Source organism: Primulina eburnea, chromosome 16 (assembly GCF_022965805.1).
Source record: "Primulina eburnea isolate SZY01 chromosome 16, ASM2296580v1, whole genome shotgun sequence".
NCBI classification, from domain to species: Eukaryota; Viridiplantae; Streptophyta; class Magnoliopsida; order Lamiales; family Gesneriaceae; genus Primulina; species Primulina eburnea.
In genome coordinates, this window is record NC_133116.1 from 410,296 (window position 1) to 426,507 (window position 16,212).

At 33.9% G+C, this 16,212-nt stretch overlaps 2 protein-coding genes across 2 annotated transcripts; one reads left to right on the forward strand and one right to left on the reverse strand.

Annotated features, from left to right (window-relative positions):
- Positions 1-2,655: 2,655 nt before the first annotated feature.
- On the reverse strand, positions 2,656-5,988 carry LOC140815835 (low-temperature-induced cysteine proteinase-like). The gene is made up of 5 exons (XM_073174810.1): positions 5,462-5,988; positions 4,066-4,301; positions 3,666-3,806; positions 3,114-3,563; positions 2,656-3,026 (listed from the first exon to the last, which is right to left on the reverse strand). The coding sequence occupies exons 1-5, from the start codon at positions 5,943-5,945 to the stop codon at positions 2,931-2,933; spliced, it is 1,407 nt and encodes a 468-aa protein (XP_073030911.1). The 5' UTR covers positions 5,946-5,988; the 3' UTR covers positions 2,656-2,930.
- Positions 5,989-11,937: 5,949 nt separating this feature from the next.
- LOC140817003 (probable WRKY transcription factor 7) lies at positions 11,938-13,640 on the forward strand. The gene is made up of 3 exons (XM_073176554.1): positions 11,938-12,775; positions 12,863-12,988; positions 13,122-13,640. The coding sequence occupies exons 1-3, from the start codon at positions 12,081-12,083 to the stop codon at positions 13,279-13,281; spliced, it is 981 nt and encodes a 326-aa protein (XP_073032655.1). The 5' UTR covers positions 11,938-12,080; the 3' UTR covers positions 13,282-13,640.
- Positions 13,641-16,212: the final 2,572 nt, after the last annotated feature.

A 16,212-nucleotide genomic window follows, 5' to 3' on the forward strand; every position in this document is an offset into this window, starting at 1 on the left:
TTTGGTTTTTTGGGTTTCCTTACGATAATACATAGTTGTAGGGTGGAACCGGTGGAGGATATGGTGTCTGTCATCTTATCCCAAATTAATAATCCTAATGTTTTATGTATGGTTCATTCTAAATATTAAAGTCTCAGCCCACTTATTCCAATGTAACATAAACTAGTCAGTACAAGTAGAAGGATTCAAGCTGATCCAAGCAGCTACATTATTTAATCTGTAAATGAAAAACTGAAGTACCTGTACAAGATGGTGAGATTGTGATTCTTTAACTTCATATCTGTCCGTAGAGCCGTATTTTCCATTTGGAGATGGTCTTTCTCCTGCCATATCCTCAGCTTCTGTTCAAGGTTCTCATCGCTCAAGAACTACTGGTTATTGCCTTGATTCCAAACTTCCCTGTTGGTTTTGCAAGAATATGCTTCATCGCTTTCACCTCAAGTGGGTTGTTCTTGCTCTGCTCTCCATTTAAAAATCCACTCAATATCCAAGAAAAGAACCAGAACTATACAAATTTTCTAGCTTTGTCGTATTTTCTGATAATTCTGAATTTTGCGACAGTTGTTCTCTTACGGTGTAGAATAAATTTAAAACTGAAAACATTAAGAGCTTCACTTTTCTTCGACATACCTTTGAGCGGTCCCAGCTCGAACAATGGACACTGGATAGTAGTGCGGGCAGCAACTGTGACGGTCTTCGCACCGCGTAGCACCTTCTAAAGGGCAACAGCCCCATGCAAAGCAGTAGTTGTAGAACTCGTAAATGCAGCAGCAAGTCGTGCTTTCAGGGCATCCATAGTAATCGTCACTAACTGATGGTGGTGGACAGGTGGTGGGGGAGATGGGTCCGAGAGGGGAGGATTCGAGCCAGTCTTGGTCGTGTACGAGCCACGAGAGCTCCATGGCTATGCCACATATACTGTATGCTGACGCGATGTTATGTTCCATCCTTATGTAGCCCTTTCCCCCCAACTTGTGTCACACGAGTTCCTGACTATCCAATAATCGACCCCATTTTCGGTGTCATGACCTACCATGACCACACCATGGTCCAGCTGGTTGCCACACTTACCTTTGAATATAATCTGGAGAAATTTACGAATTAAACTGATAGCAGGTACAAATAGAGATGCACCTTCTGACTGAAAATCCGTGAAAATATCGGGGGAGATTTAATGTATTTTAGAATTTTTTTAGTGACAAAAACTTGCTGATTTATAGAAATTGATGTCCCTCCCTTGAACTTCCATGGAAACGCTAACTGGTTGATTTGCAACGGCTTGCTTTAGCGCTTTCTCGTTGTAAGGAGTCACGTCCTTGAATCCATCAATCGTTACAAATTCGGCATTTTATACAAACCAATTCCTCCAAGGAAATAGTCAGACGTGGGCTAAAAGTCATGTGGTGTTATAGAATTCGTGTGATGCAATTTGAAAGAGCTTATACAATCGTAAAATGAGCTTTCCTACCAACTCAGGCTAGTCATATGCTCATTTTTTGGTTCAAATGGGCATTCAAACTTGAATCCTTTCCGAGAGAAACATTAAAACTAACCCTAGCGAACCCTTTAGGCCAAGTTTGAACGTCCGGTTCGCCCTTATATATATATGTGTGTGTGTGTGTGTGTGTGTGTGTGTTAAGATGAAAGGGAAATAAGCCGCAGGGTAGATTTATATATATAGGCAAGCATGCGGGAAATTATGGTATGAAATATTATTTAATTTTTCTTTAAAAAATGTTATATTTCTCTTTCTTTTACGACGAATGTGTTTGTTTGTTCACAGATAATGAAGATAAAAGATATTTATTACATGATGAAATAATTAAATAAAAATCAATAATAAAAAAACACAATGAGGCCACGAATATGATTTATATTAATGAAATTATAAATCATAAATATAGCAGATGGAATTTGCATTTAATAAGGTGGTTGGAAATATATAGCCTATTTAAAACGTCCAAACAGAATAAAGGATAATTATTTCAACCTTTGCACATATTTTTATACTTCTAAGATCAGTATCCAACAAAGTACGCAATAAATTTTTTTAACGAATTTGTGGCATTTAAATTTATCACGATCTGATAGTTGTGACGAAGTACCATTAAAATTGGTTTATTTAATTAATTTTATACTATTAATTATATAAAACGATTGAGATGTGATGTGAGAGGTAGAGGGGACCAAAGTATTTAATTTAAAGGAAGCTGCGGTAAAAAGATTTGTTGACGTAGGAACAGTTGCATCTGATATCTTCTTCTTTTTTTATACTATTTTTTAGGCAAAATGTCTATAGTGCATCTAATTTTGTTCTCTATTGTATTTTATGTGTATAACCAACCATATATATATATATATATATATATATATATATATATATATATATATATATATATATATATATATATATATATTCATGAACTTATCAATTTCTATTTTAAAATTAATATTAAATTTTTGGAAGTTTCACATTGTGATTAAGATCCACATAAAAATACTAGATAGATTCATGGTCCAGACTCTTAATGCGGTTAAAAGTCTCTCCAACCAGATGTGCCATCGGAAAACAACAATTCACGTGAAACTAAAGGAAGACTGTTATTCCGAATAGAAAAGGATTTCCAATGTAGGATAAATCAAGTACAAGTTGAATTGTAATTCAAGCTGATCGAAGCAGCTTCATTCTTGAATCGTGGATGAAATACAGAAGCAACTGTTACATAATTAATATAGTAATACAACAATATGTTCTAGCTCGCAAATTCAGTCCTTCTACATATATGATTCTTGATTTTCGTTTCATTCCATGACGAGGTCTTTCAAAATCAAATAAACCAAAGAGATCATCAAGAATTAACTTTGTTCTCCCGTTCAGAATCACCCTTCTGCTCGACTATCATCGACCTGTCGAGGCCTCAAAGAATCGGTCAAGAACTACTCTTCTTACCCTGCTCTCTGAAAGTCCCAATCGGTTTAGCAAGAATGTGCTTCATCGCCTCAACTCCGAGAGGGTTGTTCTTGCTCTGTACCAAGCACATTTAAAAATTCACTCAACAACCAAGAAACTATGCCATCGAACGAAATCAATAAAAATCGTTTATTTTGACTACCTTTGAGCAGGTTCCAGCTCGAACATTGCACACAGGATACTCTTGTGGGCAGCAACTGTTATGGTCTTCACAACATGTGGCACCATCCAGAGGGCAGCAACCCCACGCAAAGCAGTAGTTGTAGTACTCATACACACAGCAGCAAGTAGTGCTTTCAGGGCATTCATAGTAACTGTCACAAACCGATGGTGACGGGGCAGGTGATGGGGGGGATGGGGGAGATGGGGGAGGATTTGAACCGGTCTTAGTTGGGTACGAGGGCTCCACAGCAATACCACAGAGACCCTGTTTTGATGCAACATTACGTTCCATCCTTACGTAGCCCTGTTCTCCCCAACTCGTGCCCCACGAGTTCCTGACAATCCAATAATCAACACCATTTTCAGTTCCATAACCAACAGCTCCCACACCATGGTCTAGTGACACTCCACACTTCCCTGTGAATATACCCTGCAGAAATTCGCGGAACATAATGAGAGAAGTAACGACAGATGACTCATTAATCTATCTGGTACGAAGGGTGTATTAGTGTTGGAGAGCGGCAAAACTTACTGATTCATACAATTGGAAGTCCCTCCCACCAGCCTCAATAGCAATGCTAATTGGTTGATTTGCAACAGCCTTCTTTAGCGCCTTCTCGTTGTTAGTGGGCACATCTTCATAGCCCTCAATCGATACAACTTTAGCATTTTTCTGGGAATCCATTGTTCCAAGGAAATAGTCAAGTTTATGCTAAATATGAAATTAGTATCATTCCATACAGGTTAATTTGCAGAACGTTTAAGAGGGTTTATGAGATTCTTAAACAATCTTCTCTTGATACTTAGTTTAATCATTATCAAAAGTAAGAGCCAAGGTCAAAAAGAGTTGTTATCTGAGCTTGATATATATATAATCTGAATGGGTCATATCAATAAATTAAATTCCGTTGTATAAAGATATAAAAACTGACCCTGTATTGATCACATTTACCATCCGTTCCTTTGTAGGGATAATCCTCCTCAGAGTCAATTCCACCATTCTTGATAATGAATTGATATGCGTAGTCCATCAGACCTCCATTGCACCCTTGGTCATAACTCGTATCACAATCGACCAACTCTTGCTCCGAAAGTGAGACCAACGTTCCTGTCACTATTTGGTTTATACCTTCCACACCGACAATGGTGGAGAACGCCCAACAACTCCCTTCAAAATTCGAAAAAACTCAAATCAGCCACACATCATTTTCGGCACCTTAAATGACACAATGAAGTAGCAAAATTTCCAAGTTGGGCCATATGTTCTAACGGAGTGTGTAGCACACGACTGTTTTCTAAAAGATTACAACTTTTAAAGTCGTGGAGCAAAAGTTTTCCGGCTATGGGACACAGCAAAAGAAAAGAGAAAGGCTAGAAAAATTATAACTTCATGCAGGACTCTTGAATTGCATGGATGAAAGATTCACATTAATAAATGAGAGGCCGAAAAGGCTACCTTCCTTCTAAAGCTCGGATTTTTGGGGGAAAAATCACATACTGCAAATTTTTATTTTTTTGGTCAAAAGAGGTATAATAGTGTTGTCCCATAGATCTGATTGACAAAAAGATTGTATTTATATGAGAGAGATGATCAACTTGAAATTCTGGCAATTGCAGACTTTGTTTCTCTTTTGTCAGCTTACAATTAGTCACTGCGTGACATGATTAAAATCATTACCTGCCGGCTCAATCTTGTAATGAATCATTTAGTTATTGGCTTATTGAACAAGGGATGAAAGTCTAATTAAGAATTTCCAACAAAACCCTATTGACGGAGGCAAACCACCAAATATTTAATTAATTTAATCTTAATGATATACGTCAATTGTCCTTCGTGATTTTCGTCTCTGTGATAAGTTATCTCCTCCCACAGTCAAAATTACAATCAAGAACTAGAAGTTTTGAATACTTCTAATTTATTCTTAGACTTGAAGGTAATAATATTGGAGTCAATTAGGTATTGTTAGAAGATAATATTTTTTAGCTCAAAAGATTACAAGAGGTTAAAGTAGCTATAATTTCTTTCAGTTTTTTCTTTTACTTGGCAGGATCTAGACTTAAGATAATAAGAAAATTTATCAAAACTACAAATTATTAATCTAGATCGTAAAAATGATGAAAAAAGACCAGTCACAAACTTTATGTGATTAGGGATATAAATTTCTATTTTTTCGAAATATATTGTGTATAAAGATTAATTTTTTCAAAAGCAAGACTGGTTATAATAATATCATAAACCAGAACAATGATTTCTCATCTTCAACCATAAAGAACATGGAAAAAATAGTAACCAGAGGAAAAACAGTAGGGAGTAAAATAGTTAGCTACCGCAGCTGCCTTGATCTTTGATCGGAGCAACGGCGCCTTTCTCCCTCCAGTCAATGGAATCCGGCAAGTCGTCGCCGACTTTCGGCTCGTACCGGCCACTCACCGCCGACAACCGCCCCTGGGGTCTGGATCGCGTGCCGAGATACGTTTTCCGGTACTCAGCGTTGGAGACATCGGCGAACCGGTTCAGACCAAGCTTATATGTCCGGTTTGCCACCGCGTTTTGCTCATCTATATACCTCAAATTATCCTTAAAAATCTCGAACCTCTTCTCCTTCTCGCCAAGAGCATTATAAGCTTTTCCGTGTTCGACTATCCAGGATTCGTACATGGACATCACCTCATCATCGGAGCGCAGCCCCGGACCGGATTTGACACCGGTTTTCTCGTCGTAGGAGATGATAGACAAGTCGGAAGCCCATGTTCTGGCGAGAAACAAGGAAAAGAGCAGTGCAAGAAGAGGGAAAGAAGTGGTTGAAGCCATGTTGATAGTTTCTTGGAACTGTGGAAGATAAAATAGAAGTGGTGGTGGTGCTTAGTACAATTATATTTATAAAGGCAGAATATTGATTAATATAATATTATTATATTGGTAAATTGTTTTTTTTGAATTAAAAAAGCATCATTGACCCATTATTCAGGCTGTCGAGTTCATCTACCACTTCTGATATTGCTATATTTCCATCTATTCATTTTATTCAGTGTATTCATGTATTTGTCATATCAACATATAAATTATATAAGAAAAAAGTTAATTTTGTAATAGTATGTTAAGGTTAAAAGTACGTGTTGAACATTGGAATCCAAAAACTCATTAAATTAAAATGGAAATTTTTGACAGCGGGTAAAAAAAAGAAAGAAGATGAGGGACTTGTGGATGGGCAAAAGCCAATGGTAAATAAATGGGGAAGTGACCAACTAACAACAGATTCACACTCATCACAATAATTCCAAACCAAATTGTTTGGCTGGAAATTCGGAGCTGCAGCAAAAATCCTTGCGAGATAATGTTCGGATAAAGTTTTTTTTCATTTGGACAATAATTCTATGCTAATTTCAATCTCTTATAATTATCCTCTTAATCAAAAATAGGCATTAGATATTTTCTAATATAATGTGTGGTGAATACATGATTCACTTGTACCATTTCTGCTCCACATACACCACCAGTACAAGAAATTGGAACTCCAACACCTCCGCTTTTACCAAACTCGTTTCTAGATTTAGTTTTATTTATTCTAACACATGATATGAATTAGCTCGTCATTAATTATTTGTATGCAATTATTGATTTTTAGCTGAATTTGTGATTGAGAAAATAATTTTGTTATCCATTATTTTGTTACATTAATTTTTTATTTAAGGTTAGTACTCGACTCGATTCATCATTTTAAATATAGATTGAGTTGACTTGTCTCACAAAAATAGATCTATAAGACCGTCCACATAAGACCTAGTTATTTATTGCTTAATGATAAATGATAATTCTACATCTTATTATTTTAACTTTAAATTATTATATTTTTCAAATAAATCTTTTTGAATTCAGAACTGATGTATATAAATAGTGAGATTGATTCAAAACCATTACAATTAGAGATACAAGTGAATCAAGTTAATTGTGAGTAGTTCGGGAGCAACTTGGTCAAAACTCGTCTCGAGTTAAGGATCGAAAGGAAGATGATATACTGATAAATACATAGATGATAACAACAATGTGTTTCTTCACTATTCTAAGTTTAGGTTGAAAGGAAGAAAAATGACTATAAATTCTCTTCTATTTTGTACAATTTTACTTTTTGTCTACGTTAATTTTTTTATTTGGTTGAATTAATTAAATATTTAATTTAATTCTTAAAATCGTCCTCTATTAAATAATATTTTTTAAATATGTTAGTCAATTTTTATATGCACTACGACCCAAATTTTTTTTTATCTATAGTTCAATATATTGATAATATTATAATAATTTTTTTAAAAAATAATCGGATCAAGTGAAAAATTCCATAAGATGGATATTAGTTTCTCGATTCATCTCTTGACATCGATGAGGATGGAAAAGACATTGAATTTTCGTGTAGAGAAAAATACAGGTCGAGATTTTCTCAAGGCAGAAATGGGTCGAGAATTGGGCTGGGTCGGATTTTTTTGGTTTTTTTGTAGTTGGCATAGGTATCTTTTGCTTGCTCATTTAAACATCTCAGCTTAAGGTCAATTCTTTCGCCTAACGAGGCCAATTTCATGGATCTACGCAATAAGCTTTGAAGTATAATTTAATTTGCCACCCTTAAATTCTTTTTAATATATTTTCCCCCTTTGAAATTTCTTGTTTCTCATTTCATCACTTCAATACAAAATTACGTTATTAATGGGTAATCTTTATTCATTCTCGTATTTTACGTATTTGATATTCAATTCTTATGATATGTTAATTTTTTTTTACACTTGATAAGATATATAATTGTCAAATAAATAAAGTATGGATATATGAATGCAAATAACCTCATTATTAATTGAATAGCTTTATTCTTCTCGATTTATTAATAATTTAATTGCATTTTGTTTTTAAAAGAGAGTAAAGTATCAAGTAGATAATTTTAAATATGGAAACATATATCGTCATACATTTACGTACTTGTTAGGGCTGTTTCTTGCAAAAAGAACCAAAGAGTGGAATAAATAAAATTAATTAAATTTGTAATACACTCATTCTAAATGCGTATCGTGAAGGAATTTTATTTTAATTTGGTTTAGTAAAATTGTGTTTTAATTTTAAAATTGATGTCAAGAATAGAATAAGAATATGAAGAGTGAACCCAACTAACTCTTGTGTTTTTTGGCCAACTAACTCTTTTTTAGCAATGAAGATGTTAGTTTTAGGTTTCATTTATGATCCAAAAACCACATATTTTTCATCGAATAAATTTTTTGAAAAACAATAAAGAATCTAACAACATGCCTACTCCTTTTTTTTAAAATATCTGATACGATATTATATTGTTATGATTAATTAATATATCGAGTCCATCAACTTGTGACATATATATTCGAAAAATCGAGTTGAATTATTTTAATAGTTTTTTTTAACAATAAAACATTTAATCGCATGTGTAACATATTGGATATTAAAAATAGTACAAAAAGATTGATTTTAAAAACGAAAAGAAAAGAAATGGGATATTTTTTAACAAAAAAAAGGAAAAATCTCGCGGGGTGGGCAAACCAATTCCATTATTTTATAGATTCTAGTTGCCGAATTTAACAAGTATGGGACCCACGAGTGGGAAAAAAAATGAGAGGAAAAGATTCCAAAGGACAATATGCGTTCATACATCAATACATATATTAAATACAAATGGTCCCGAAATAGTGGCAATAGTATTAGTACACGACTCTCTCACCCCATCTCCTGTTCTGAGCTAAAACATGTGGAATTTTATCCATTTCCCTCACTCTTCATATCTCAACTGTGTAAATTTTAAATAACTGGTATCATTCAACGCATCTACTTATATTTTATATACTATATTGAAATGTTTTTGGAGACTTTGATCGCTCTACTTGTCTTTCATTTCGAGTTCGATAAAGATTGATATTTTACCAGACATAAACATGAGTCGGCCTTTCTGTGCAACAGCCAAAATAGGCCGAGTCTGGGAGGGAAGTTACAATCTGAGATGATAATTTTTCCGAAATACGAAGCTAATTACGTACATCTCTTCTTCGCATGCATGTTGGTTTTTTCATAATATAATTATCATATATTTTATATCATAATAATAATAAGTTATTTCTCCTTCAAAGCTTGTTATTTGAATCTAGACAATTCTTTTGAACTTGTACCGTCTGGCATTGGTGGTCTTACTCAGAGTTTATCCAACACGAAAGGCAGTATGGAGAGGCGGATCTACATGGTTGTTTACTCGGGTTGGCCCAATTTTTTTTAAAAAAATTGTATATGTAAATTTTGTATAATTTTGAAATAATATGATATTAGCCTGATCAATTTAAAATATCAAAAGATTTCAGAGTTTAAAATTCAAGTCCGGGTAGAACCATATTTGTGGCTCTGCCACTGCCAGTACGTGATAGAGTTATCATCGATTTAGTATTAACCGTCATCTGGATTGAGGTGCATATACCTGATAATCAAAGTCAACCAAAATCAGCTACAAATGACTAAATCTATAATTTGAGAAATACTCCTCTAAACTAGACATATTTAGTCCTTTTTAAGTAATTAATAAGTATATATAAAATCGGTTTAGAAGAAATTTTGCTCCTAAAATGTATTTTGGGCCGTAGCTATGTGGGCCTCCGTTTTTCTCAAGCCCATAATCAGTCAATTCCTATGACTTTAGCCTTTGTGCCCAAGACCTTAATATTTTTCTATACTGGATATGGTCGACTAAAAAAGACCCAATGGACATTAGCTTCATTCATTTGCTCTGTCTCCATACATCTCCTCACTCTTTCCTCGTATCCGAAAGATTTGAGTCTCAAATTCAAAATGCTACGACCGAGAAAATGTATTTCAAATTTCTATTAATATCACATATATTTAAAATATCTTACAAGTACCAATACAAGACGTAAAATTAATGGATGAATTAAAAATCCAATTAAATCACTTTTAATGTCGCATGTTATGTAATGAATGAATCGATTCAAGCTCAACATTTTCATATAATCTGGGTGTAAATCACGATTCACGAGTCCCAAATTTTAAAAGCCTCGCTTTAAACTCGATTAGCTACTATCTTAATGAGTTGATTAAAACAAAAAAACAAAAAGCAAAAAACAAATGATCGTTCATATAGGCGAATATTTATAAAAAAAGATTTCAGTCCATAAAACCAAATAAAATCGTGTGGTTTATGATTTTATTCACAACTGAGTGTGTCAATTAATACTGCGGGAGGCAAATAGGCAACTACTCTATTTATTGTCGTCAATTAATTAATAATTTAATAAACCAACCCAGGTCCATCTAATTAAAAATCGTGATTTGGGACCTCATATATCGTATTTATAATTTTAGATTTTGAAGTTAACTCAACTCAAAGAATAACTTAATAGGAAAAAAAATTTCTAGTTCATTTATACAATTTAAAAAATTTAATCAAGATGATGTTGAACTTGTATCACACCTGTCATGTTCAAGAGTAAATAATTGAAGCGCGAAGTTTATATGATATTATTGAGTTATTCATATTGTCATCCAATATATAACTATGAACTTGAACTCTGATATCATTTTAAAATTGAAACTTGAAAATTAACTATTTTTTTTTCCAAAAACTAGCTAAAGAAAAAAGATTGTTCACCATATACATAACTCCTCAAGAATCAAGATTAATCCAGTCGATCTGAGACGTCTAAGATATACATCAATATTCATGCACTAAATATGTGATCAAATTTCATAGACTCTTCGAATCAATTTTTTAGAATCAAAGGAAAGGTTGTCTGTTTCATAAAACTAGAAATGTATTCAGGAAAAAAAATATAACGATTATTTTGTTTAAAAAAGATATGCAATTTTGCAATTTGGTTATGAATTATGACGAGGTTTCCCTACCAACATAGACTTTTGTATTTAAAGGTGTTAAAAAGTCAACTCCACCTCACTGGCACCAACCTAACTTTCCGGTTCTACCCTTCTTTACTCCGACGCAACGCCTCCTCAAATCAACCTTTTTGACTTTGTTCACCCAAAGTTAGTCAACGAATGGATGACGCGTACAGATATGACTGGACGCCAACTACTTGCTGTGCATCAATCAAATTATGTAGTATTTTTTTTTATCATTTAAAATAAAAATTGTAATAAAGATGTACATTATAAACTATTATATATGTACATTTGGTTAAAGGAATATCGACAATTCCGTCCAATGATACAATGAATAAAAATATTAAATGTTTTATGATAGATTCTTACTTCATGTACAATCCGGATAAAACATTATTCTTGTGTATAATATAAAATTATATGGCTTAAGCTCTATATGATTTCCTTTTAACTCGGGTTAGAGATATGTAATTAATTGTACGCGGAATATATTACATAAATCAATACTTTATATAAATAATTAATTGAGATAAAATATTGAACAAAAATAATTTGAATATTAAAAAACAATTTTACAGATATTTCATGAAGTGTAAATAGCAGCACAAGTAAACCAAATAGTTATAATTATTTGAATGTTAATTATGTACTAAAAAAGTTATAGGTTTCTTTTTTTACTCGAAGATATAATTTTTGAAAAAATAGTGAAGCATGTGACATGTCCACTTGATATCCAGTATAGATAATGTTTATATTTTTTTTGCTTTTGACCATGATATTGATAATATTAGTAGTCTCTTCCGGTAACAGAAAAATGTTTCGAATATATATTTATATATAACTTAAAATGTATTTTGGAAAATGGAAAAGATTATTAAAAAGAAATAGGTCATTAAAAAAATAGAGCAGTTTGACTCTTCAACATCACCTATTTTTTCTCTCTCCTCGACTCTTCCTCTCTCCCTATTTTAGCAGCTCTGTCGTTTCGATTTCTCACCTTAGATTCTCTCAGACCTCTCTCTCTTTTGAATGGTTTGGTGAAGGATGGCCGTAGATTTAATGCCGGGCTTCAGTTTTACCGCCAAGATGGAAGAGAACGCCGCAAGAGAAGCTACCGCTGCTGGTCTACAGAGCGTCGATAAGCTTATGCGAATACTCTCCAACTCTAAAAATTTCCGCACAGACCCCATCAGCTCCGTAGATTGCCGCGCAGTGGCCGATGTAGCCGTCAACAAATTCAAGAAATTTATCACTTTACTCGATCGAACCAGAACCGGCCATGCCAGATTCCGCCGAGGCCCAGTTCCCGATAACAAGAAGATGGAGCCGGTTCTGGATTCGGTTGGTCAATCGTCCCAAGCTCCAAAGGCGGTGGATAATGCTTCGAGCGCGAAAATTTACTGCCATACTCCTGTTCAGCGGCTTCCGCCGCTTCCGCTGCCGAATCACTACCAGAAGCTGGTGAGGAACGGTTCTTTCGAGAGAAAAGAGACTTCAACCACCATTAACTTCGCTTCGACGGTGACTTCTTTTATGTCTTCGTTGACCGGAGACACCGACAGCTTACAGCCTTCGATGTCTTCGGGATTTCAAATCACAAATCTGTCGCAAGTTTCCTCTGGCGGCCGTCCGCCGCTCTCGACTTCGTCTTTTAAACGGAAGTGCAGCTCCATGGACGATTCCAACGGCAAGTGTGGCGGCGGGTCGACTGGCAGTCGTTGCCACTGTCCCAAGAAAAAGTAAGCTCAGAGTCAATTCTTAGGAAACGTAAAATAATTTTGTTTATATGTAAAATCAACTAATCATTTATTTACTTTGATGAAAAGGAAATCAAAGTTGAAAAGAGTCGTAAGGATTCCAGCTATAAGCATGAAGATGGCTGATATTCCACCCGATGATTACTCTTGGAGGAAATATGGTCAAAAGCCCATCAAGGGTTCGCCTCATCCTAGGTAATTTTATTTCTTGACATCACTTTTTCCATTCGTTTGGGTTCCCAATATCTCAAATTTGGCACTATACTCGAGTTGATCAATTGGTTTCCGTTAGTCAATTCCTGTATCAAATCATTATTATTATTTTCAGGGGATATTACAAATGTAGCAGCGTCAGAGGGTGCCCGGCCCGAAAGCATGTAGAACGGGCTTTCGATGATCCGACAATGCTTATAGTAACTTATGAAGGAGAACACAATCATGCCCATTCCACTGCGGAAGCGCCTGCATTAGTTCTTGAATCATCTTAATATAATTTAATCTGAAATACAAATTTTTTTCATGAATTATTGAGCTTATTATCAACGGCTGTAGATAGGAAAAGTCTAATCACCACCGTCCAAAGCGTGGAAAAAAGAGAAGAAAGATTAATTGCTTGCTGGTCAACGATGGATGCTCAACAAAATTTGGGGTCCAATGGCTTTTTTCTTTATTCTCCCCGATTGATTCTGCGTGGAGATTGGGAAATGGATTTGGTGGTGGAGTAGTGGGGTTTCTTTGTTCTCCAAATTGTCAAATATATGTGTTAATTATGATTACCATTATTGCCCTTTTTTAAAAAAATTAATTTAATTTTTTAAGTGGTGGATTATTGAATTCCATTGATATATGCCCGACTTTTGCAAGTTCATGTTTTGATTTTTCGTGAAGACGTTCAAAAATATGTGTGTATCCATCCGTTTTATAATTTTTAGTCAAACGAGTGAAAAATATATATCCCTATCCTTTAATTAAAAAACACGAGTTTTTCTACAAAATTGAAATTTTTAGACATGCACGAACTTATTTATATCCAATCTAGTCATATAATAGATCCAAATTGATTATTAAAATATGAGTAAATTTTTTCCCTGAATTATTTCGTTTTCCTCGATCCGTGTAAATTTGAAAAAAGCACGACAAGAAATGAAAAACTAATCCATATTTTCAGATTTAAAGTTTAATTTCTCAAACTAATCGAATTGAAATCTGAATAAGTTTGGTATTCATAATAAAATATTCAAGAAGATAAAATAAGCACCATGAATATTAAAAATCATATCTAAAATATAATTGATACGATGTAATATTCTGACTAAATCATGTCTCTCCATTTATTTCAAAAAATAATTATAGGGTTTTGCATCCGTCGTCTGAACATCCCCTCAATAATAATAAAATATAATAATGGAGTTAATTAATGGAGAAGGTGTCGTGCGTGGGATGGTTGACAATATAGACCATTGTTTGGTTGGAGGGTATGAGCTAATAAAACTTGGACTTTTGGGGGCACTATTAATAAATATTATTAAATTTTGATTGTGAAAGCCGTGGACTCATTTTTTGTCATATTTTCATGTCCACTAGTTTGTAAACTAATATTAATAATTTTGATAATACATAAATGGGTAACAACACTTTCTTTTATATCATAAGATTTGTCATATTCACCCGACTAATGTGGTTGCGAGTATTTACGATTATTTATAACATAGCTTGACGAAGCCTGATAGAAACAAGACCTGATGAAGCAATCAGCTATATATTAAAAAAATATACGGGTGGGTTTTGATAATTGAGAGGGTTGGGTTGGAATAGCACAAAAATCACGGGATTCTTGGATTTTGTGGACTTTTTGGGGGTTGACCATTCGGCATAGATGGGCAGGTGGGTGCATAACTCAGAAACAGTGGCGTGATGGACTTTTTTTAAATCCGGAAAGATTTTTATTCCCCTACCTCCATGTTTTTTTTTTGTAATTTAATAACATGTAAACCTTGACCTTGCATAAATGTGTGTATTATTTTATTAAAATTAAAAGTTTTATAGATTTTGGAGCTGGGTCACATGCGTTAAGATTGAGGAGTACCCATCTAGATCACACTCTCAATTTTTTTTAATTTTTATTATTTGAGTTGAAAAAATAAAAATAGACCCTGGCCTGATGAGTATCCTATGCATGTAAAATTTTATATTTCTTGCACGTAGGAGTTTCAGATTAAATCGGACTCCAGTGGCTTTCAATGTGCTAAAAATGTTTAATAAGTGGAGCTCCTTTTTATTGGAATATATATTTAATTCAACACTATGAAACGCGCACCATTAAAGCCTGCAAAAGAGGAAATTGTGAATGACTTCTTTTTTTTTTTTAAAAAAACATTATAACATTTCAACAGATTACGAAAGAGAACTTAAAGGAATAAAAAAATTTGAATTGCTAATCGAAAAATGGATGAATTTTGAATCAGGTAAGTAATAACGTAGAAAAAGAACTTTGTAAATAAAAAAAAATCTAACTGAGAAAGAATGATTTGCTCCTTTCTCCATGGATTTATGAACGACACTTGATGTTTATTGATTTATGAGAAGTTATAATTAAGTTAAAGCAGCGGGAAATAAATAAACAAGTCGCGTTAACAAATTCTGTTGTCGATCAATTGACTTAATAACAAAATTATTATTTGAAATAATTATTATATGACTCACAAGATCGAACTCAAAATATTAAAGTTTAGTTACATTATATTTGTATGTATTCCCTTGGGGTGGAAACTGACATGCAAGACAGAACAAGCATAAGATTGTCGTTAGCTTCCTCAAGTTCAGAGTTTATAGTATTGTCAATAAAAAAATTTAAATTTTTCTAACATAATCCTTGATGAATACAACTAATAAAGGAAACAAAGTTGAGAAGTTGCCAATGTACCTGGAGGATAAGCACCTGTGGAAACTGAATGTAGACAGAACAAACTCTAGGTACTACAAGTTTTTTTCACTTATAAAACACAAAGCGTTTTTAAAGTACTCGATCGTCTAAATGAAGCCATGTATATTTTTCATACAAGCTAGAATGAAGTCTAAGGTGAGATCACCGATGACTGATAAAGCTAACCATCACCACTACCCCATGCAGGAAGGAAGACTGCGTAATGCATGGGTGGTTAAAACAGTTGGGTGGCAACACTCGTGCAAACAAACAAAATCTTTTGTTGAAAAGAAGCTTCACAAGAACTCAGCACATTTGGCACTGCATAGTGCATACAACTGGAAAAAACACACAAAACCAGTACGTACATTCTGGGAGATGGGATAATAACTTTTATTCTATTAGATTTTTTGCCTCCAAATTGGAGACAAAGTAGTCATCATCGCCTTTTAAAATCCTTTTGATAAACTCAAAATAGATATTTGATCTAAAATAA